A 25,683-nucleotide genomic window follows, 5' to 3' on the forward strand; every position below is an offset into this window, starting at 1 on the left:
GCAAAAGTGAAGTAACCCAGCCTGAAACAGCAGAGGAGGAGGAGGAGGAAGAATTTGATGATGATGGTAGCAGCACCAGCAAGCCCTGCACAGACAGGGAGAAGTATGCCTTCAAGCCAGCAGAAAACACAGCACCCCACCAGAGGTATTTTCACAGGTAAATACTAATTAAACCTCTTGCACTATAATACACATGCTTTAAACATTCATTTCGGTATTTATGTGCTTAAGTATTTAACATTATATATGCTGATTTTCATGTATGTTTCAACTAACGATGCCCAGAAGTGAGGACATTGCAGACCCATCATCGCTGTCAGGCCATTGTGCCATGCTCAGTGATGAGGACAAGGACATCCCGACACCCCCTCCTCACCACTCAGCAGGAGTAGGAGCAGGACAGTAGCTAGGAGTCAAAGTGTGTTTCAGTGCTCAAACTGTTTGGCTATTTCACAATGTAATAAAATGCATTATTCCCTTATACTCATGTTTTATGATTTGATGTTTGCATGGTAAATTAACGTATACTCAAGCCTCACTCACAACCCGGTGTACGGGCTGCTACGGGTGGTCTACAGTAAAAAAAAAATTGGCAAAACCGTGCTTGAGACTTGCGCGACACTTGCATGTGTTCAGCGCCATAGAAGGTCGCAGACTGCCCGTGGAGACTTTTTGCCACATGCAAATTCTACGGGTCTTGCAACAAATCAAGAATGCATACACTACGTACGGGACCCATACTCCTTTTGTACACCTGAACCAAGTCAGCAGCATGGCTAGTAGGGGCTTTTTGCGATGACAGTAAGACTCATGAGTGACGCATGGTCATTGTATGAGTGATATGCCTCAGAAGTACTACACAAGTATTCCACACTTGCTATTTGTGCAGCACGCAAGACAGAAGTACATCTCACTTTCTACCCCATGTGACCTGCATGCAGCACATGTGACCTGCACACAGCGCACATGACCTGCACGCAGCGCACATGACCTGCACATGACACAAGGGGCAAGACTCTGGGTATATACAGTATATTGGGAAGGAACCGATCATGTAGCATGTAGCATTGTAGAAGGGAAGAAGACCACCTCATTTGCTGTTTTTATTTGAGTATATGTTAATTTACCATGCAAACATCAAATAATAAAACCTGAGTATCAGGGAATAACACATTTTATTACACTATAAAAAATCCCAACTAAATAGCCCAACAGTTTGGCCACTGAAACACACTTTGACTCCGAGCTGCTGTCCTGCTCCTACTCCTGCTGAGCAGTGGGATGGGGTGTTGGGATGTCCTTATCACTGAGCATGGCACAATGGCCTGACAGTGATGATGGGATTGCAATGTCCTCACTTCTGGGTGTCATTAGCTGAAACATACATGAAAATCAGCATATATAATATTAATTACATAAGCACGTACTGTAGATACTGAAATGAATGTTTAAAGCATGTGTATTTACCTGTGAACATACCTCTGGTGGGGTGCTGTGTCTTCTGCCTGCTTGAAGGCATACTTCTCCCTGTCTGTGCAGGGCTCACTGGTGCTGCTACCATCATCATCTCAAATTCTTCCTCCTCCTCCCCCTCTGCTGTTTCAGGCTGGGTTACTTCACTTTTGCTCGCTTCTTCTTGGGTCCCATTTTATAAACATTAAACTGAAAATTTTTACATTTTTCCCACAAAATATCCAATGTTCTTCAGCTGAAAGACAGATGCAGAATGCTGCAGACACGCTGGTTTTATACCCACTCCTGGCTTGCATCACACGCAAGTTATGAGTGATTGTAATGTGCTAATCACATACATCACACACGCTTCACAAGTGCGGCCCGAACTCATAGTGCAGGAAACTGGTAAAATGCAAGTCTCACACACTCCACACTCACTGAACACATACTGATCACGTGCATCAGACATACGCTTTCCACAGGCTAACAGCGCAATTTTTCCCACGCCTCGAGGAAGTCAGGTGTGCAACCTGTACTTGACAAGTACTTTGCCCATACTCCTCCCCCAAACTTTCCCCCAGGTTCACCGCGACCCTGGGGCATGGCTGCAAGCTACCAAACCCTGCGACCCGTGTGTGTCCAAAACACTTATGGTGGGTTGTGAGTGAGGCTTCAAATAAAAACAGCAAATGAGGTGGTCTTCTTCCCTTCTACAATGCTACATGATCGGTTCCTTGGTTCCTCCCCCAACATATATACCCAGAGTCTTGCCCCTCTTGTCACGTGCGGGTCGCGTACGCTGCGTGCACGCCACACATGGGGTAGAAAGTGAGATGTACTTCTGTCTTGGGGACCGCACAAATAGCAAGTGTGGAGTACATGTGGAGTACTTCTGAGGCACATCACTAATACAATGACAGTGCATCACTCATGCGTCTTACTGTCATCACAAAAAGCCCCTACTAGCCGTACTGCTGACTTGGTTCAGGCATACAAAAGGAGTACAGGTCCTGTACGTCACGTATGCATTCTTAATTTTTTGCAAGACCCGTAGAATTTGCATGTGCAGGACCAAAAGTCTCCATGGCCAGTCTGCGACCTTCTACGGCGCTGAACACACGCAAGTGTTGTGCAAGTCTCAAGCACGGTTTTGCCAATTTTTTTTTTACTGGAGACCGCCCATAGTAGCACATACAGTGGGTTGTGAGTGTGATCTAAACTTGACTTGGTAACTTGCATGATGTTGAAAACCAGTAAATTTGTATGTTTTGCAATGCAAACAGGAAGTGTGTCATAAATTCACCATGCATTGCCTGATAGAGTTAAAACCTCACAGGTTATAAGACATCAGGGTACTGATGATATCTCCATGCCCAAAGTGAGCCTCTTGTCTAGCGCCACCATTTGGACCTGGACAGTAATGATTCCATTGCCTAAAATCTCTGACTCATGAAATTTGGGACACTCATCAGTCCTGTTCACTGCTACTCAGGGATAGGGGCTTGGCCCTGGGTGTTTCCAGCAGACTCCATCATACCCCCACGACATCAAGAATTCTACCCAATATATAGTTTCACCTATCCGTGTCAAATTTGGTAGGTGCGTCGGGTGCCCCAAGATGAACAAAATTGCAGGATTCATTCTATTAGGCATCCTCAACAGGAAGTGAGTTATTTTTGGTTTTGGTTTTATGCATTTTGATGTGTTATATTTTGACATACTCCTCCAAGGCAGTTTGGTGTGTTCATGTCATATTTGGTGTGCATGATGTCAAGATGTTGCTGACATTGAACTGTGAAGGGATTTGCAATATCTTGCAAGATGCTGAAATGGCGAAACAATAAATTTATACGTTATGCCACACAAACAGAAAGTGTGTCCTAAATTCACCATGCATTGCCTGATACGGCTCAAACTTCAAAGATTAAAGGATATAATGGTTCTGATGATATGCACATGCACAAAGTGACCCTCTGCTATAGCGCGACCATTTGGACATGGACTCCATTGGCAAAAAATTCATCACCAGTGGTGCATAATTTACAGTGGTGCTTGAAAGTTTGTGAACCCTTTAGAATTTTCTATATTTCTGCATAAATATGACCTTAAAACATCATCAGATTTTCACACAAGTCCTAAAAGTACATAAAGAGAACTCAGTTAAACAAATGGGACAAAAATATTATACTTGGTCATTTATTTATTGAGGAAAATGATCCAATATTACTGTACGTATCTGTGAGTGGCAAAAGTATGTGAACCTCTAGGATTAGCAGTTAATTTGAAGGTGAAATTCGAGTCAGGTGTTTTCAATCAATGGGATGACAATCAGGTGTGAGTGGGCACCCTGTTTTATTTAAAGAACAGGGATCTATCAAAGTCTGATCTTCACAACACATGTCTGTGGAAGTGTATCATGGCATGAACAAAGAAGTTTTCTGAGGACCTCAGAAAAAAACATTGTTGATGCTCATCAGGCTGGAAAAGGTTACAAAACCATCTCTAAAGAGTTTGAACTTCACCTGTCAACAGTCAGACAAATTGTGTACAAATGGAGGAAATTCAAGACCATTGTTACCCTCCCCAGGAGTGGTCAACCAACAAAGATCACTCCAAGAGCAAGGTGTGTAATATTCGGCGAGGTCACAAAGGACCCCAGGGTAACTTCTAAGCAACTGAAGGCTTCTCTCACATTGGCTAATGTTAATGTTCATGAGTCCACCATCAGCAGAACACTGAACAACAATGCTGTGCATGGAAGGGTTGCGAGGAGAAAGCCACTGCTTTCCAATAAGAACATTTCTGCTTGTCTGCAGTTTGCTAAAGATCACGTGGACAAGCCAGAAGGCTATTGTAAAAATGTTTTGTGGACGGATGAGACCAAAATTGAACTTTTGGTTTAAATGAGAAGTGTTATGTTTGGAGAAAGAAAAACACTGCATTCCAGCATAAGAACCTTATCCCATCTATGAAACATGGTGGTGGTAGTATCATGGTTTGGGCCTATTTTGCTGCATCTGAGCCAGGACAGCTTGCCATCATTGATGGAACAATGAATTCTGAATTATACCAGCGAATTCTAAAGGAAAATGTCAGGACATCTGTCCATGAACTGAATCTCAAGACAAGGTGGGTCATGCAGCAAGACAACGACCCTAAGCACACAAGTTGTTCTACCAAAGAATGGTATAATAAAGTTAATGTTTTGGAATGGCAACGTCAAAGTCCTGACCTTAATCCAATCGAAATGTTGTGGAAGGACCTGAAGCGAGCAGTTCATGTGAGGAAACCCACAAACATCCCAGAGTTGAAGCTGTTCTGTACAGAGGAATGGGCTAAAATTCCTCCAAGCCAGTGTGCAGGACTGATCAACAGTTACTGGAAACGTTTAGTTGCACTTATTGCTGCACAAGGGGGTTACACCAGATACTGAAAGCAAAGGTTCACATACTTTTGTCACTCACAGATATGTAATATTGGATCATTTTCCTCAATAAATAAATGACCAAGTATAATATTTTTGTCTCATTTGTTTAACTGGGTTCTTTTTATCTACTTTTAGGACTTATGTGACAATCTGATGTTGTTTTAGGTCATATTTATGCAGAAATATAGAAAATTCCAAAGGGTTCACAAATTTTCAAGCACCACTGTAGATACCCAGGCTTTTGTTTCACATCTCAGATGTGTGTACATACTATGATGAGCAACTCTGACGGTTCACAGACCTGGCTTTCTTTCTTTCTTTTTCTTCAACACTTTGCCATTTTGGAGTTGGTTCCCATGGGCGAAAACTCATGAAATTCTGTACACACATCAGTCATGCACACGGCTACTCAGCGATAGGTGCTTGACCCCAGGTGTCTCCAGGGGACTCCAAAGCACCCCCATATGTCATTGAGACACCTCCCCGTACATCAGCTGCCTGATGTAGCCAACATGTGACAAGTTATAGGACATCAGGGTTCTGATGATATCCCCATGCCCAAAGTGAGCCTCTTGTGTAGCGCCACCATTTGGACCTGGACAGTAATGACTCCATTGTGAAAAACTATGACTTGTGAAATTTGGTACACACATTTGTCCTGGCCACTGCTACTCAGGGATAGAGGCTTGGTCTTGTGTGCAAGGGGCCTTTATTACCCCTAGCGGCTATTATTATGATTATTATTATTATTATTAGGGCCGGGCGGCACGGTGGTGTAGTGGTTAGCGCTGTCGCCTCACAGCAAGAAGGTCCGGGTTCAAGCCCCGTGGCCAGCGAGGGCCTTTCTGTGTGGAGTTTGAATGTTCTCCCCATGTCCACGTGGGTTTCCTCCGGGTGCTCCGGTTTCCCCCACAGTCCAAAGACATGCAGGTTAGGTTAACTGGTGACTCTAAATTGACCGTAGATGTGAGTGTGAATGGTTGTCTGTGTCTATGTGTCAGCCCTGTGATGACCTGGCGTCTTGTCCAGGGTGTACCCTGTCTTTTGCCTGTAGTCAGCTGGGATAGGCTCCAGCTTGCCTGCAACCCTGTAGAAGGATAAAGCAGCTAGAGATAATGAGATGAGATTATTAGGGCCCAAGCACCAAGTTGCAGGCCTATGGCCTACACTATAGGTGCAAAGCCCTATTGTTTTCGGCCTGTCTTTTCTTCCTCTTCTTCTCTGTTAGGGTTTTGCTGGGATTTGAACCCGGGTCGCTGGTGTGATAATCCAGCAAACCCCCACTAGGCCACCAGGGGGATGACTGTGCAGAGGCGTGAGGCAAAAGTAGATTATCAAAAACAGTTTATTTACAATATTTACAATCCCAGGGAAAAACAAAAAGGATAATCCAGAAGCCAAAATAAACATGACAAGACAGAATAATAGCGGCCTTTAGAGGCCAAGATCATCCAAGTCCTAACAGGACCCCCCCCCCCCCCCCCCCCCCCAAGGAGCATCTCCTGACATTCCCAGGACGCTCAGGATGGGCCAAATGGAAGTCCCGGTAGGGCTGTGCGATATGGGAAAAAATGAATATCCCAATACATTTTCTCCATTTCATGATATACGATATATATCTCGATATATTTAAGTCTCTTCTAAAGGACCCCATGAAATCTAACTTTTACTCTTTACTGTTTTCACTACAATCCCTGCAGATTAAATAACATTCTTGGTTAACTTTACAGGTGGTTTTCAACAACACATTTTAAATTTTCATGTTAGTGATTAATCACAATTGAGTTGAAATAAGACTATTTTTATTCAACAAAGATGTGGCACAAACTGCAAAAACAATCTTGAAAATTGCAACAAAGGGACAATACAATACAGAGCTGCTCAGAGCTCAAATCAATAAAGTGCAAACTCAACACTGAGAAAGACATTTAGCCTAAATAAGAAAAGTGCTCATTCATTAAATTATTTTAAAAAATAGATCTCCAAGCTATTAACCTGACTACTGAGAACCACTGGAACATTCACAATAGAGAAAGAGATTGAGGGAGAGAAGAGAGAGATCTGCAAAACATAATTTCTCTCTTTGCATACTTTTGAACTGAATGTTTTCTGGCTCTGCCTCTCAGATGTGTATAATTCTGGTATTGCCTTCTCTGTAAAATGTCTGCGACCAGGCAACTCATGTTTGGGATCGAGTGTGTTTAGTAATTTTTGGAAGCCTGGTTTTTCCACTATACTAACTGGGATCATGTCTTTGGCAATGAAGTTAGTGATCGCATCCGTTATAGCTCTCCATCTCTGACTCGGTTTCTCATATGGGGGGGGCTTTGGAGAACGAGGCCGCTATGGTCATTTGTTTAGCTCGTGGGGGGTTTTAGCTCGTGGGCAAGTAGTTCTGAGTTTAAGAGACTCTTCATACTGTACCGGGTGAGTTTCAGGTGATGGAACATATTTGTAGCGCTGCTGCCTTTCGTGATGACAGGTTTTTTTTTTTGCACACTTTACAAACTGGCATTTGCTGTTCCACGTCCTTCTCGCGATATCCAAAAAATGCCCTTACTAGTTCTTTTAGGAAGTAATTTGTCGCTGAAATTGCCAGAGCTTACACAGTAGCCTGTGCAACACCAGCGATTGCACGAACTGAGTCAGCGCTGTAAACCGGAACCAGGAAATCTTCCCGCTGTCAGTGTTGCCAGATACTGCTAACATTTTCCAGCTCAAAATATGTTCAAAACCTGCCAAAATGCACTTAAAACCGCTCAATCTGGCAACACAACCGAAACTAGAAAATCTTCCCAGAAGTTCCTTTCAGAACCGAGATGTCGCCCGGGATTGGTTGGCGAGTGTGTGACGTTATTGTTTTCTTTACCCTTAGGCAGCCTCTCATGTTACTGCCTGAGGGACAGAGAGAAAACCACCGGAAAAGGTTTTAAACAAACACGAAACAAACGCAAGTCGGAAGATGACCATAAAATACTCTATAGTTACGATATAATAATTTTATGTATCGCACACAGAATTTTCGCGATATATCAAGTATATTCGATATATTGCACAGCCCTAAGTCCCGGCAAAGTCCTTTATCTAAAATGTCCCGGGCGGGGACCCAACAGCATTCCTCAGGGCCATAGCCCTCCCAGTCCACCAGATATTGAAGCCCGCCATGGACCTGGCGGGAGTCCAGCAGACGGTGCACAGTGAATACGGTCTGACCCTGGAAGATGCGGGGGGGGGCAGGGGATTCCTAGGGGCAGGGGCATACGTGGATGACAGTACGGGCCGCAACAAGGAAACATGGAATGTAGGGTTGATCCGAAGAGTCCGGGGCAACTGGAGCCGGTAGGCGACAGGGTTCACCCTGCGCATTACCTTGAAGGGGCCAATGTAGCGAGGAGCAAGCTTGCGGTTCTCCACCCTCAGTGGAAGGTCCTTGGTGGACAGCCAAACCCCTGGGCCCACCCTGGGCGGAAGACGTGGGCAGGCCTTCTATGGCGGTTGGCCTGAATCTTGTTGGACCTGGAAGTCTGGATGAGAGTCCTCCGAACCTTGTTCCAGGTCTTATGGCACTGTCTCACGTACTAGTTGACCGAGGGCACCCCAGCGTCCTCCTCCTGTTCCAGAAATAGAGGTGGCTGGAACCCAAATTGGCACTGGAATGGCAACAACCTGGTGGCCGATGACTGCAGGGTGTTATGGGCGTACTCTGCCCATGGCAGCCAGGTGCTCCATGATGTCGGGTTATCCATCACCAGGCCTCGCAGGGTGGTTTCCAGGTCCTGGTTGAGCCTCTCAGTCTGGCCATTGGACTGGGGGTGGAACCCAAAGGAGAGGCTGGCAGTGGCCCTGATAAGCTTACAGAACCCCTGCCACACTCATGAGGAGAACTGGGGCCCCCGGTCTGAGATGATGTCCTGCGGGAGACCAAAGACTCGGAAGACATGAGTGAAAATGAGTTTGGCTGTTTCAAGAGCAGAAGGGAGTTTGTACAGTGGTATGAAGTGGCAGGCCTTAGAGAATCTGTCGACTATTACCAAAATGACAGTGTTACCTTGTGAGTCTGGAAGGCCCGTGATGAAGTCGACTGCCACATGGGACCAGGGATGCCAGGGAATAGGCAGAGGGTGCAGGAGGCCCTGGGGATGCTGTCGTGGATTCTTGCTTCTGATGCACACTTCACAAGACAGAACGAATGACCTCACCTCCTTCTCCATGCTTGGCCACCAGAAGCATCTTTTCAAGAAGTCCAGGGTCCTCCGAGCTCCCGGGTGGGCAGTGAGAGGGGATGAATAACCCCACTGGAGAACCTTGGCCTGGGCTTGACGAGGGATGTACACGAGGCCCGGTGGCCCTGTCCCAGGACCGGGGTCCTGGCGTTGAGCTCGTCGGATGACCTCCTCGACACCCCAGCGGACAGGGGCCACAATCCGAGACACAGGGATAATAGGCCCGACTTCACTCTCCCTGTTAGTGGCAGAGAACAGCCTGGACAGTGCATCAGGTTTGGTGTTCTTGGAGCAGGGGCGGTACGATAGGGTGAAGTCGAATCGACTGAAAAACAAGGCCCACCTAGCCTGTCATGGGTTCAGTCTCTTGGCTTGCTGGAGGTACTCCAGGTTCTTGTGGTCTGTCCAAACCAGGAATGGATGTTGCGCTCCCTCCAGCCAGTGCCTCCACTCCTCAAGGGCCAGTTTGACCGCTAGCAGTTCTCGATCCCCCACATCGTACTGGGACTCCGCAGGGCTCAGGCGGTGGGAGAAGTAGGCGCAGGGGTGCAACTTTCCTTCCGAATGTTGAGAGAGCACCGTGCCGACACCACTGTCCGAGGCGTCCACCTCCACGATGAATGGTTGGGAAGTGTCCGGGAGAACCAGAATGGGTGCCATGCAGAAGCGGTGCTTGAGGTCCTTGAATGCCTTATCTGCCTGAGGAGACCAGACATAAGATCCACCAGTCCTCTTGGTGAGATCCGACATGGTGCTGCTACGGAACTGAAGTTCCTGACGAACTTGCGGTAGAAGTTAGCGAATCCTAAGAACCGCTGAACCTCCTTAACAGACTTGGGAGTGGGCCAGTCCCAGACGGCCAGGGTCTTGGCTGGGTCCATTTGGAGTTGTCCCATCCATACAATAAATCCCAGGAAGGAGACCTCGGGGACATGAAAGTCGCATTTCTGGGCCTTAGCAAACAGATTGTTCCGTAGTAGTCTCTGGAGGACTTGGTGGACATGGTGGCGGTGCTCCTGTAAGGTCTTGGAAAATACCAAGATGTCATCGAGGTAGACAAAAACATACTGGTTAATCATGTCCCTCAAGACGTCGTTGATTAGGGATTGATAAACAGCTTGTGCATTGGTGAGTCCGAAGGGCATCACCTGGTACTCGTAGTGTCCTGACGGGGTGTTAAAGGCAGTCTTCCACTCATCTCCCTGTCGGATACGGATGAGGTGGTATGCGTTCCGTAGGTCCAACTTGGTGAAGACGGTGGCGCCTTGGAGCAGGTCGAATGCTGTGGACATCAGCGGAAGGGGATAGCGGTTGCGCACAGTGATCTTGTTCAGGCCCCTGTAGTCAATACATAGTCAGAGCCCCCCATCCTTCTTGCCGACAAAGAAGAAGCCGGCACCAGCAGGTGAGGTGGAGGGTCGAATGAACCCAGAGACCAGGGCGTCCTTGAGGTATTCCTCCATGGCCTTGCGTTCTGGCTGAGAGAGGGAGAACAGTCTGCCCCGAGGAGGGGTAGTCCCAGGGAGCAAGTCGATGGCACAGTCGTAGGCACGGTGCGGAGGAAGAATGGCAGCCCTACTCTTGCTGAAGACTTCTTTAAGGTCCCAGTACTCTGTGGGAACTTGAGATAACTTGGTGAGATCAGGAGGCTTGGCAGGAGACACAGGAGAGCTAGAGAGCAAACAAGAGGTATGGCATACAGGGCCCCATTCCACAACCTGGCTAGTTACCCAGTCTGTATGAGGGTTGTGGCGGGTAAGCCAAGGAAGGCCTAGGATAACTGGGAACTCTGGCGAATGAATAAGGTGCAGGGATATTTCTTCCTTGTGACCTTGAGACTGGAGGAAGACTGGAGAAGTTACTTGGGTGACTCTGCTGTCACCTAACGCTTGGCCATCCAGGGCAGACACGGACAGTGGGACTTCAAGAGGTGCAGTCGGAACATTGATACTTTGGGTGAAGTTGACATCCATAAAGTTTCCAGCCGCCCCGGAGTCTAACAAGAGTGGACGGACTCACCCCAGGAGATGGAGACCGGGATGTAGACTCCTTGGCCAGGAAGTTTGAGAGAGAGGGTAGGCCCCGTCACAACCCTCCCTCGGCTGGACGGGGTGGTCCTTTTCCCGAGAGCTCGGGACATGATGCTCGGAAATGGCCAGGCTTGCCACAGTAGATGCAGCACTTGTCCCTCCTTCTGCGCTCCCGCTCAGATGCGGAGAGACGAGTACGGCCCACTTGCATGGGCTCTGGACAGTCACTGGAGGAGGTAGACGGGCTCCATGTTGAGGCAGTGAGGCCGGGGAGGCTCAGGACTTGGCGGCGTTCTCTCATCCTGTTGTCAAGACGAATGGCATGGGAAATCAGTGTTTCGAGGTCACTTGGGCATCCGATAGAGGCCAGACCATCTTTGATGGGGTCAGACAAACTATGGTGGAAGGCTGAAACCAGGGCCGTCTCATTCCACCCACTTACTGCTGCGAGCGTCCGGAACGAGATGGCGTAGTCTGCGACGCTTCCTCCTTGCCGGATGGACATGAGCATTCTGGCTGCATCTTTACTGATGTTCGCCTGGTCAAAGACACGAAGCATCTCCTCCTTAAACAGCTTAAAATCAGAGCACTCAGGTCCCTGTCTCTGCCAGATAGCTGTTGCCCAAGCTCATGCCTTACCAGCTAACAAGGTTATCACAAAGGCAATCTTGCGGCGATCCGTAGTGGAGCTCAAAGGTGAGTTGGCACTGGGTAAGGAACTCCTGGCACTCACCGTGCTTGCCATCATACCTCTGTGGTGCAGGAAGGCTGGGTTCACGAGGTGAAGGAGGCAGCGTGGCGGGAGGCACTGGAACGGGAGCAGATGGTGGAGCAGGAGCTGGATCAGGATATGCGGGCAGAGGAGTCAGCTGTGCCAGGGTTTTCCCAATCTGCTGAAGCAGTACCTCGTGGCGAGCAAGGGCCTCAGGTTGGCTTGCAAGCGTTCGTCCATGAGTGTCCATGGTCACTCCGAAGCGTGTCAAAGTTGCCATAATTCCCTGAAGGTTGGCCAGGTAGACAGTTGAAGCAGCCTCTGCTGAGTCGGTCATGATGGAGTCTTTCTGTTAGGGTTTTGCTGCGATTTGAACCCGGGTCGCTGGTGTGATAATCCAGCAAACCCCCACTAGGCCACCAGGGGGATGACTCAAGTGCAGAGGCATGAGGCAAAAGTAGAGTATCAAAAACAGTTTATTTACAATATTTACAATCCCAGGGAAAAACAAAAAGGATAATCCAACAGCTCAGAAGATATACAAAATAAAAATATCCAAAGGTTCAATGTCCAAAATCCAAACCCAGAAATGAAGAGGCAAAAACCCAAATGCTCAGAAGATCCAAAGGTCAAAACAAAAATCCACAAAGTCCAAAAGAAAGCAACAAAAACCAAGAATACTAGGACACAGGCAAGGTACATGGGACAGAGGGAACTAGCACTAACAGCATAGCATAAAGACTCCGTGACTAGGGACTGAACTGAGGGAGTATATATACACAAAATAAATGGGAAACAGGTGACAATAATGAGGACTAAACAGGCAATAAAGACAAACACAAAACACAGAAGCAATAGCGGCCTCTAGAGGCCAAAATAAACAGACAAGACAGAATAATAGCGGCCTCTAGAGGCCAAGATCGTCCAAGTCCTAACATTCTCCTTTTTTTTCCACAGAAAAACTCATTTTTGAGGCACTTGTGATGTTCAAAATCTCATGAATTTTGGCACACTGATCAAATGTGCATAAAATCACAAATTTACCCTGAGCAAGGGACTGGACATGGTCCCAGAGCTCTATAGCACCCCCGAGAACAAGCTATGGTTTAGATGAAGTTGCTCGGATCGCCACAAGATTTGGTGTGTTTGATACTCTTGTGATACAGGACAAAGGTCACTTAATTGTACTTGACTCCGCCCAACAGGAAGTCAGCCATGTTGGATGGAATGTGCGATTTTGAAATTTTTTTCCACGCTGTTTTGAGGAGCTTATGATGGCTAAAAACTCATGAAATTTTGCACAGACATTTGTCCTATGATGCAATTTGAGGTGATATGGGAAATTCATCTAGTTGGGCTTCATTAACTCCATAGCGCCACCTAGTTTAAAAATACAGATTTGACACCTTGTACATATTTGAAAACTCAAAATTTGGTACACACATCAATCCTTGCGGGCGGCACGGTGGTGTAGTGGTTAGCGCTGTCGCCTCACAGCAAGAAGGTCCGGGTTCGGGCCCCATGGCCGGCGAGGGCCTTTCTGTGTGGAGTTTGCATGTTCTCCCCGTGTCCACGTGGGTTTCCTCCGGGTGCTCCAGTTTCTCCCACAGTCCAAAGACATGCAGGTTAGGTTAACCGGTGACTCAACATGTGGCTGATGTTAAATTGCAAAGGGATTTGGAATATCTCACATGGTGTTGAAATGGCGAACCAATAAATTTATACGTTATGCCATGCAAACAGGAAGTGAGTCATAAATTCACCATGCATTGCCTGATATGGTGCAAACATCATAGGTTATAGGATATCTTGGTTCTGAAGATATCCACTTTACCAAAGACACCCTCTGGTATAGTGCCACCATTTGGACATGGACAGTAATGACTCCATTGCCAAAAAAAGTTACATTTTGATGTACTCTTCCTAGCCGGTTTGTTGGATTCATGCCATATTTTGTATCAGTCATGGCAAGATGTTGCTGATTGCAAAGGGAATTGCGATATCTTGCAAAATGTTGAAATGTTAAGTTAAAGTCCTTCCCACGCCGTATGGCGCATCGGGTGGCGCCAATCTCCGTTTCCGCAGCCCTTGGCCTCTCGCCTATTACATAGCTAGGGTTACAGTGGGGGGCTAGTCCTCTGGTAACCACGAGAGTTTAACTCCCCACTCACATCTGTATTGCAGCGTGCCTTGCCAGATGGTAGTAGGTACTATTTTTATGATGGTCTTTGGTATGACCCTACCATGAATAGAACTCATGATCAACAGGCGGAAATGCTACCACTAGGCCACTAGCCGGTAAAAAAAATGTTGAAATGGTGAACCAATAAAATTGTGTTACCCCACACAAATAGTAAGCATGTCATAAATTCACTGTGCATTACCTGATATGGCTAAAAATTCACAGGTTATAGGATATGATAGTTCTGATGATATTCACATGCCTAATTTGACCCTCTGGTATAGCGCCACCATTTGGACCTGGAAAGTACCATATTTCTTCCATTGCCTAAAAACTTTGACTCATGAAATTTGGTACTCACATCAGTTCTGGCCACCGCTATTCAGGGATAGAGGTTTGACCCCAGGTGTGTCCAGGGGACTCCATAGCACCCCCACATGTCATTGAGACTTCTGCCTGGTATATAGTTTCACAAATCCATGTCAGAATTGGTAGGTGTGTGGGGTGCCCCAAGATGAACAAAACTGAAATGCACATTGTTTTATCCAACTGACTTATGATAGGATTTGTGATATCTTGCATGATCTTGAAATGGCGAACCAATAAATTTGTATGTTTCTCCATGCAAACAGGAAGTGTGTCATACAGTAAATTCACCATGCATTGCCTGATAGAGTTAAAACTTGACAGGTTATAAGACATCAGGGTTCTGATGATATCCCCATGCCTAAAGTGAACCTCTCGTGTAGCGCCAGCCCTTGAGTGTGAGGGCCCTTTATCACCACTAGTGGCTATATTTGTGGATTGTTTTCTGTGGGTCACAACTATCATAATAAAACCTTCCATACCCTTTGCCACTATGTGTTTATCTATCTAAATGACATTCTTATCTACAGTCATTCAATAGACAAACACATCGCTCATTTTAGAGGGATTCTCAAGTTGCTCCTTGAGAACCATCTCTGCATAAAATTGGAGAAATCACCTTTCCATGCTCTGTGAGTCACTTTCCTGGGCTTTTTTTGGTATCCAAGAGCTGTGTGAGCAAGGCAGTCATTGACTGGCCCTGTCTGAAATTTCTTTACCTTGAGCAACCCTTTCTGGATTTTGCTAATTTCTTCCTGCGCTTCATCTAACATTTTACCATCATGGCTGCACTGCTAGCTGCCCTTACAAAGAAGTCTACAGGGTGGTTTCATTGGAGCTCAGAAACCCAGGTGGTGTTTAAGGAGCCCCACACTGCCAGTCCATGGCCACAGAGTCCTGTAGTGCCCAGATCCCAAGCTCTGCTTTGTTGTTGAGGTAGATGCTTTTGATGCAGGCAGAGGGATAATCCTTTTCCAATGGTCCAGCTCAGACTGGAAGCTGCACCCCTGCACCTTCTTTACACATTGCCTCACTCCTGCAGAGCACAATTATGATATCGGTGACCAGGAACGCTTGGTAGTTAAACTGGCCCTAGATGAATGGGGACAATGGCTGCAGGGAGCAAAACATCAATTCCTTGTCTGGTCGAACCATAAGAACTTGGCCTACATTCAGCAGGCCAAGCATTTTAACCCCCACTAGACCAGGTGGGAATCTGTATGGTTCAATTTTGTGCTGTCATATTGACCAGGCTCAAGGAAATCCAAGCCTGAAACTTCTTGACTTCTTAGGTTTACTGTTTTTGTTGTTTATGGTTATGGATTACCAAGCATGCTCCTCAAGCTTCCAAAGGTCCCACTGATCCCAAACTACTTTGTGTATACTGTATATAGTACTTGCTTTAGCAGCCACAAATTAATTTATATAAACTGAATTGCATTTATGAAGCTGAACTTCTCAATCATTGTTAAATTATTGTCATGCTCATGTAACACAATCTTTCCAAGAGGATTATAAGAGTTGTATTCTATGCCATCATCAAAGAAAGGTCGAAGAGGTCATGTAATGTACCTCAAGCATATTTGTTTAATAAAAGACAATACTATCACTTTTAGAGACATTGGAATGTAGATGGGTGTCTGTGATCCTGCACTCAGAGAGCTGTGTGTTATGAAGGAAACACTAAGTTGAAGTCCAAACCTTGCAAGGCCTCTTTGGCATGGTCCAGCTCATGTTCTTTCTCTGCCAGCTGTATGCGGAGCTCAGTGGCAGACAGTGCATTAGCCGAGCAGCCCTGCATCTCCTGCAGGTCCTTATTTAACATTTCCTTCATCTGCCTAAGCAGCTGCACCTCCTCCTGCAGGTGAATGACCTCCTCTCTCAGCAGCACTGTACATACAGAGAGAGAGAGAGAGAGAGAATTTGAATTTTAAAGTGACTTTGTTGTACAACTGAGATCAAAAACACTCCTTCACAAAAACAACAGTTAGCTATTCAAAAAAGAAGCAAAAGAAAGTTCATCATCTGTCACAGAGCAAAAAGTACTAACACAACACCATTTCTCTTTGAAATCCTCCATTGCTCTCATTAGTTTATAAAAATAAAAATCAATGGTTATTTTTGACTTGACTAAATTCTTAAAAACAGCAACAACATTATCTCCAGCCTTTTGCTGCACCTTGTTTTTTCTGCTGAGGTAAATAGCAAGTTTGGCCTGACCAACAGTGAAATTCATAAGTTCACAATTTGATTTTTGCTTTTGATTATAAAAAAAATAAGAATAAAACCATGTTTGGTGAAAACAACTCCAAAAGAAGAAAACAAAAGACTTAACAAACAAAATAAAAAAGAAAGCCTGCAACAGTCCATAAAACAGTGAAAAAAAGTGTCTCCCTTTCGGCACAGAAGGGACACGTGTCACTCATTGCAGGATTCAACCCAGACAGCATGGCATTTACAGCAATAGCACCATGCAAGATCCTCCACTGAAGATCAGCAGTTCTCTTAGTTAGTGGAGGCTTATATAAAACTCTCCACACAGGCTTAATCTTATCATCAGTACCGAGCTTATCCCTCCACACAGTGTCCATTCTCCCTTTCAAAACATCCTTATTCAACACCTTTACCAGGTTTTTGTACAGAACCTTCCCAGTAACTGAGTATAAAAGCATTCAGTCAGATTTCCTGAAAATTAACAGGGGACTAGCATGACCACATTCTTTTAAAACAGGTGAGAGACAGATATTTGGCAGAGCACCTTCGTCACTGCATTGGGTGTTACTCTCACCACACTCTTCCAGAAATCTTTTCTCCTGGCAGCTTAAGACCCCGGTAAGCTGGTCAAGAAATTTCTCCACATATCTCTCAGACCTTACACCCAAGAAAGAGGCTACTGCCTGGGCATTTTGTAAATCACAGCCAGCCTTAACAACAATTTGCTGTAATTGCAAGGCTCTTTTTGCACACAGCAAAGTTGTGAGGCCAGATATGTCGTTACCGGACACATCAAAACGTGAACCAAACACAGTAGGCTCTTCAAGCAACCAGTAGGCATAGGATAATTCTCCTGCCCACTGATGATTAAACAGTCCCCAGGCCCTAAAAAGGCTTTTGTAAAAGGGTGTCAGTCCATCATAAGCAAGTTTCTTTGTGTCCATGTGAAAAAGAGCAACATCCAGACCCAGGTTACAGACTCCACACAAGATGCAATGAGCCAACGGTCTCCAGACCAGAGTGTCCGTAGCTGTAAGCAGTCACTGAATGAACTGTAGATGGTAGGTGTCCTTTCTGCAAATTAGATTGATGAGACCTTGTCCTCCATAGTCTTTAGATAGGAAAAGCACCGCTTGAGGATCCAGTGTAGTTTGTCCCATAAGTTGTTCACGGTTTCTTTTTGAATGCTCTCAAGTAGTCCAACCAGAGGTTCAATACAAGCAAGTTTGTGCCACAAAGATGATGCCACAAGATTACTGATTATAAGAGCATGCCCCCTATAAGATAATTGAGGGAGCAGCCACCTCCATTTACCCAAACGACCCCTCACCTTTTCCAGAATCCCCTACCAGTTCTTCTGCGCAAAAATATCCTCACCCAAAAAGACACCCAGATATTTAAAACCATTCTTCCTCCAAAGCAACCCTCCCGGCAAGCCAGTGCATCTGTCTTCTCACTCACCAACTCAAAGAGCTTCACTTTTTCCCCAATTAACTTTGGCAGAGGACAGAAAATAAAAATCATTCACAGTGTTTAACATATTCACATAATTCCCATCATGAACAAACACAGTTACATCATCAGCATAAGCAGACAAATATAAGCGATCATGACAGAAAGGCAAAGAAATCCCCCTCAAGTCAGACCGAAGTCTATGTAACAGTGGTTCAATAACAATAGAGTACAACATTCCAGACAGTGGACATCCCTGTCTGACCCCCCTTTTGACCTTGAAAGGGGCACTCAGGCCTCCATTGACTTTTAAAACACTTTCAATGTCACAGTAAATAGCTCTGACCATAGCCATGAACCTAGGACTGAGCCCAAAGGAGCTCATAGAACACCACATTGAGATACCCCCGGGGGTGGTATTGCGCAGCCGCACTTACAGGCTGCCTGAACACAAGAAAAAGGTGGTTCGGGAAGGACTCGAGGCCATGCTCGACATGGGCATCGTCGAGGAGTCCCACAGTGACTGGAGCAGCCTGGTGGTCTTGGTTCCCAAGGCCGACGGGTCGGTCCAGTTCTGTGTGGACTATAGAAAAGTCGATGCAGTGTCTAAATTCAATGCGTACCCAATGCCTCGTATTGATGAGTTGCTTGATCGACTAGGCACCGCTCATTTTTATTCGACACTGGATTTGACAAAGGGATATTGGCAGATCCCCTTGACTCCATTATCCTGAGAGAAAACAGCCTTTTCCACACCATTTTGCTTACACCAGTTTGTCACACTTCCTTCCCGCTACATTCCAGCAGCTTATGGATAGGGTCCTCCACCCCCACGCCACCTACGCAGCTGCATACTTGGAAGACATCATTATTTATAGTAATGACTGGCCACGACACCTACAACATCTAAGGGCCATCCTTAGGTCGCTGAGGTGAGCGGGTCTCACAGCCAACCCGAAGCAGTGTGCGATTGGGCAGGTGGAAGTACGGTATCTGGGCTTCCACTTGGGCAATGGGCAGGTGCGTCCCCAAATTAATAAGATAGCAGCGATTGCAGCCTGCCCGAGGCCCAAGACCAAAAAGGGGGTGAGACAGTTCCTGGGGCTGGCTGGCTACTATCGTAGGTTTATACCTAATTATTCGGATGTCACCAGCCCGCTGACTGATCTCACTAAAAAGGGGGCACCAGATCCAGTCCAGTGGACGGACCAATGCCAACGGGCTTTCTCTGAGGTAAAGGCTGCACTGTGTGGGGGGCCACTGTTACACTCCCCTAACTTTTCTCTCCCCTTTGTTTTGCAGACAGACACATTGGACAGAGGGCTGGGGGCTGTTCTGTCCCAGGAGGTGGAGGGGGAGGATCGTCCAGTGCTGTACATCAGCCAGAAGCTGTCGGTGCGTGAGGGCCGGTACAGCACCATAGAAAAGGTGTGCCTCGCCATCAAGTGGGCGGCCCTCACCCTCTGCTACTACCTACTGGGATGCCCTTTCACCCTCTGTTCAGACCATGTGCCCCTCCAGTGGCTCCACCGCATGAAGGACGCCAACACACGGATCACCTGTTGATATCTGGCACTCCAGCCGTTTAAGTTCAAGGTGGCCCACAGACCGGGGGCACAGATGGTCATGGCGGATTTTCTCTCCTGTCGGGGGGGGGGGGAGTCAGCTGCAGGCCGGACAGCTCCCCGGCCTGAGTCAGGCAGTGGAGGTATGTGGCAGTGGGGACATGGTCAAGCGTCGGTCTGTGAATGGAGGGCGGAGTCAGGGAAGGTAAGTGGCAGAATCACTGCACCTGATGTGAGTTAACCTGTGTTTGTGTCTTCCCCAGTGACTGCGCCCTATAAAAGGAAAGAGAGAGCAGAGAAAGGGAGCTCTCTCCCGACCAGAAATGTGTGTGTGAGAGAGTGAGTGAGCACTGGTGGTGCAGTTGGCTGAAAAGCTATCTATATCTTTAAAAATAAAAGAGTTTTGGGAACTCAGTTCTGGCCTGCCGTGCTTCTGTGCTCCACCCACCTGCTCAGATTCTTACAGTGATGCTAATAACTACCAAACACATCTTGTGAACAGTAATCAGGGGAAGATACAGTGTAGCATCATGAGCTCTGGATTTTAAAACTGCATATATTTACAAATATACAAATTCATATTTGTATATTATTCAATTTGACAAAGACAACAGAGTGGTCTACAACACCTGGTCTCACTCTACATGACTCATAGATTAAACCACCTGCTGTACAATACTGTTAAATCTGGGTACTGGTAATATATTACATTTACATTATTGGGATTTAGCAGATGCTCTAATCCAGCACAATGTACAAGTACAAAAGTCAGGTACATGAAGTGCTGAACTTCTAGACAAGAAAGTGCCAAATGAACACATGACAGAATGACACCTAATGTAATATTCTCTTGAAGAAACAACAATCAGCAAACAAATATATACAAGTATATCCCCACCAAACTAAAATTATGAAATTTCAAAAAGGAGCCATATCTCTAGACAACAATCCCCTTATCCAAATGGTTGAGTCACAATCGGCAGAGGCAAAATGAAGTCAAGTTTATTTGTATAGCGCTTTTAACAATAGACATTGTCGCAAAGCAGCTTTACAGAATTTTAATGACTTTAAAAATGTCCCTAATCTATCCCCAGTGAGCAAACCTGTGGCAAGGAAAAACTCCTTCAGACGACATGAGGAAGAAACCTCAAGAGGAACCAGACTCAAAAGGGAAGCCATCCTCATTTGGGTGATAACAGATAACATGATTATAACATTTTTAACAGTTTTAACATGAAGTCTGTTTCACTGATGTTATAAACTATTCATTGATGGAAACTTGAGTGCAAAACTGTTCATGACAACTGCAGTCCTAAAGTTAGCAAGTCAACTGTAGTCCTCAGCCATAAAAGCATTACTGTAAGTGTCCAGAGCATCTTCCAAATGTGATTTTCGTCTGTCCATATGGGGCCATCCTCCACACGAGCAATGTAATGAGACTCCAGCCAGACATAGGGCATCAGGATGGATCAGGCAGGTCCCAAGGAGCAAAAGAGGTCAGCATCTCAATCTCAGGATTGACATGCAACTGAGAGGGATGGACAGAGTGGGTGGAGGGGAGAAAAGAGAGAGAGAGAGAGAGAGAGAGAGAGAGAGAGAGAGAGAAAACACAGGTTTTCTCTCTAGATTAGGGATTAAATTAGCTCATGTTTTAAGTCATTCAAATTCTGTAAAGCTGCTTTGCGACAATGTTTATTGTTAAAAGCGCTATACAAATAAACTTGACTTGACAGGTTGTTAGGTATGCCCAATGTCACTTGATGAGTAGGAACAGGATACATTTTGCACTGAGTGCAAGCAGAGACTCTGGCAATACTAACTATGACAGCATAACTAAAAGGGGAGAACCAGAAAGTAACACAGGCATGAGGGCGCCCCGGGACATAAAGCAGCCAGCCACTACACCATCAACAAACTTAAGTGAGCAAGTGAGTGGGGGACTGACAGCATCCATACATCCCAGTTTAGCAAAACACTGTATGTCTGAGGTCCCTCCAGATTTACTCCTTTACCTAATAAACACTATTAACAAAAGGTTTGACTAAACAGATATATTTTCAGCCTAGACTTAAACACTGAGACTGTGTCTGATTCCCAGACACTACTTGGAAGGCTGTTCCATAACTGTGGGGCTTTGTAAAAAAAAAAACCACTCTGCTCCCTGATGTAGCCTTCACTATACAAGGTACCAGCAGATAGCCTGCACTTTTGATCTAAGTAGACATGGCGTGTTATAAAGGACCAGAAGTTTGCTCAGCTACTGTGGCGCGAGACCATTCAGTGGTTTAAAGGTCAATAGTAGTATTTTATAAACAATATAAAATTTGACTGGGGGCCAATGCAGTGTGGATAAGACAGGGGTGATGTGGTTATATTTTCCAGTTCTAGTAAGGACTCTTGCTGCTGCATTTTGAACTAACTGGAGCTTGTTTATGCACTTATTGGAACATCCAGACAGTAAGGCATTACAATAATCCAATCTGGAGGTAACGAAAGCATGAACTAGTTTTTCTGCATTGTGTAGTGAATATTTCTTAGATGAAAGAAAATTATCCAGGTAATGAGTTTCCGGTTATCTGGGATATGAGTTTCAAATGAAAGACTGGGGTCAGTAATCACCCTGAGGTCTTTTACTGCTGCATGTGAAGAAACAGAAAGGCCATCCAGAGTTACTGTGTAATCAGAAAATGTAAGTTACGAAGGTAACTATGGATCTGTGAGACCGAGGGATGACCGTCACTATGGTCTAAAAAAGGAATGATCACCTTCGTTCTGCCTATCACCGAGACCATATGTCAACAAAGTCATGTCCATGACCTCCGGAAGCAGAACAACTTGCGTTATAAATAGCAGAGATTGCTCCCGGTTCAGCCTCCTACCTTGAGCGCCTCAGAATGGTCCGAGCGACAAGGATAGTGACAGTCATCCCTCGGTCTCACAGATCCATAGTTACCTTCGTAACTTACGATCTGTTTCGACCTCGCTCTGAGCATCACTATGGTCTAAAAAAGGGATGACACATACCAAAAGAGTCGCGAGGAACCCAGAATTAATCATTAGAACCTTGTTCGGTCACGGACATGAGGGCGGCAGCGCCGACCGGAGCTTGGCGAGTTACGTCCACCCTGTAAAATCTGGTAAAAGTGCATGGCGTAGCCCATGAAGCCGCTGCACAGATATCGCCTGCTGCTACACCCCTAAGGGCAGCCCAAGACGTAGCTACACTTCTGGTAGAGTGAGCCCTCATACCTGAAGGGACCAGTATCCCCTGAGCCCTATAAGCATGGGAAATAACTTCCACCAGCCAATGAGACAGCCTCTGTTTGGAAAGCAGCAGCCCGCGCTTTGCTGCCCCATAACAGACAAAAAGTTGAGATTGTGTTCTCCTTAAGGAGTGCGTATGGGCCAGATAAGGCCTCAAGGCCCTGACTGGGCACAAAGTGAGCAACTTGTCCTGCTCTGCCTGCAAGGCAGAGGAAGGCTGGAATTGGGACACCTCCAGAACCTGGTTGATGGACTGCTGATTAAGAACCTTTGGCAGAAAAGCTGGATTTGGCCAAAGCGACACGGCAGTGCCTCCTGCCTGCCACCTTAGACAGTTGTTGCTAATGGAGAGAGCACACAGCTCTCCGACCCACTTTGCTGAACAGAGTGCCAAGAGAAAAGCAGTCTTAAGGGACAAAGATCGCAAATCTGCATCTGAAATAGGCTCATACGGACCTTCAGTGAGCTATGTTAAGACTGTGGGCAGATCCCAGCTCGGCGCCCGCAAGGTGCGACCTGGATGCAACCAGCGGGCTCCCTTCAAGAACTGGCCAATCAAAGGATGCCCACCCAGGGGTCTGTTGTCTGCGCCCTGGTGAAAGGCTGAAATGGCCGAAGCATAGACCTTTATTGTACTGACTGCCTTGCCTTGATCCAAATGGGACTGCAAGAAGTGTAAAACATGTGGCACAGGGCAAATTGCTGGCTCAAGACCCATGCTGGCACACCAATCTGAAAAGATCCTCCATCTGAGTACATAGCAAGCTCTAGTAGATGGAGCCCTGGCGTTATCAAGTGTCTCTTGAACAGACTCGTCTAGCCGCTCAGTGATGGACTCTGCAGGGGCCAAACCCATAGACGTAGGGCACCTAGGTTCAGATACCAGATCCACTCGTCCGCCTGTGACAGAAGATCCGCTCTGCATGGTAACTGCCATGGCTGACCCTGCAGCAGCTGGAGAGGTCCGGGAACCAAGGCCTCGACAGCCACTGTGGAGCAACCAGCAGGACTGAGTGTTGGCCCTCTCCGATCCTCCGGAGGACCTGAGCTATGAGAGGGAGTGGAGAAAAAGCATACAACAAGCGTGTTGGCCATTCTTGTGACAGAGCATCCAGGCCCAGACTGCCCCCTTGCCCCATGAGGGAGTACCATTCTGGGAAGTGTGTTGTCTCTGCTGATGCAAAGAGATCCACTTGTGCAACACTGTACCGCATCCAGACCTGGCTGATGACGTCCATGTTCAGTCTCCATTCTCCCGGGAGGGCCCCGTCCTGGAGAGAATGTTGGCCGCTCTGCTCTCTACACTTGGGATGTGCACTGCCCTCAGTGAAGAGAGTCATGGCCATGCCCATGTCAGCAACTCCTCCGCCACCTGGAGGCACCGCCGGCACCTCGTGCCCCCTTGGTGATTCACATGATGCACCACCAAGGTGCTGTCTGTTCTCACAAGAACATGTTGATATTGCAACACCGGCAGGAATCTTCGAAGAGCAAGATGGATGGCCTTCAGTTCGAGGACTTTTATGCGCTCCAACATCCATGGGGGTTGCCACATGCCCCTCAGCGAATGTCCTTCCCAGGCAGCTCCCCAGCCTGTCAGGGATGTGTCCGTCGAGATGACCTGTCTCCTGTGGGGAAGGCCCCCCAGTGGGACACCTTGGAGCAGGAACTCCCGGTCCCTCCAAGGATGTAGAGCTTGGATGCAAGCCTGAGACACATGCAGCCTCACCTGCCTGTTGTCTTTCGGACGGAGATGGAAAGTGTTGAACCAGCACTGCAGGGGGCGTGCCCTCAGCAGGCCAAGAGGAATTACTGCTGCTGCTGCGGCCATCAAACCCAGCAGCTTCTGGACTCTGTGAGCCGTAACAAGACTGCCCAAGCGGAAATACTTAAGCATTTCGATCAAGCTGTTCACTCTCCATGGAGTGAGAGATGCCGTCATGCTGACTGAGTCGAGGAAGATGCCAAGGAATTCCACCTGTTGGCGGGGCTGCAGGTTGCTCTTCTTGTGGTTGACAGTGAAGCCCAAGTTTTGGATGTGGGCCAGAACTGTGTCTGTGTCGTGCACTACCTGCTCTCGGGAGGGGTCACAGATGAGCCAATCATCCAGGTAGGGTAGGATTTTCAGACCTCGAGCCTGGAGGGGGGACAGCGCGGCTGACAACACGCAAGTAAAAACCCTTGGGGCCAGGGAAAGGCCAAAAGGAAGGACCTGGAACTGGAACGCCCTGCCCTGGAAGGCAAAGCGCAGGAAGGGCCTGTGTTCTGGGCAGATTGGGATGTGCAAATATGCGTCCTATAGGTCCAGAGATGTGAACCACTCCCCCTGCCAGATGGACTGCATCACCACTCTTGTGTGGACCATCTTGAAAGGCAGCACCTTGAGATATCGGTTCAAGGGCCTGGGGTCGAGAACAGGCCGATGACCGCCGTCTTTTTTGGGAACAATAGGAGTAGAACCCAGTGAGCTGTGCGCTGTGTGGTACTTCTGAGATGGCCCCTTTTAGAAGTAACTCTTGAACCTTCTTGATGAGTATGGACATCAAAGCCGGGTCTTTTACAGATGTTACCCTGACCCCCGAAAACATAGGGGGTCGCCATCAAAATTGCAATCGGTAGCCGTGAGCCCCCGTAGCCACGACCCAAGGGTCTGGCGCAATCCCCTCCCAGGAGGTCCATGACAGCTGGGAAGGACAATCGATGGGCGACCCAAGACTCCTATGCAGGACAGCCACCACAGCCTGCACCCCTGCCTGTGCCCCGATGCAGACCTATTCTTCCCCTGGGTCGGGG

The 25,683-nt window shown here is 47.0% G+C and overlaps 1 protein-coding gene across 1 annotated transcript in view; it reads right to left on the reverse strand.

Annotated features, from left to right (window-relative positions):
- Positions 1–16,229, reverse strand: part of LOC132874200 (kazrin-like) — a 134,141-nt gene extending 117,912 nt beyond the window's left edge. Inside the window, 1 exon segment of the mRNA XM_060910189.1 lies at positions 16,097–16,229. Coding sequence (XP_060766172.1) covers positions 16,097–16,229 — 133 coding nt within the window.
- Positions 16,230–25,683: the final 9,454 nt, after the last annotated feature.

The sequence above is a fragment of the Neoarius graeffei genome, chromosome 26 (assembly GCF_027579695.1).
Source record: "Neoarius graeffei isolate fNeoGra1 chromosome 26, fNeoGra1.pri, whole genome shotgun sequence".
Classification (NCBI taxonomy): domain Eukaryota; kingdom Metazoa; phylum Chordata; class Actinopteri; order Siluriformes; family Ariidae; genus Neoarius; species Neoarius graeffei.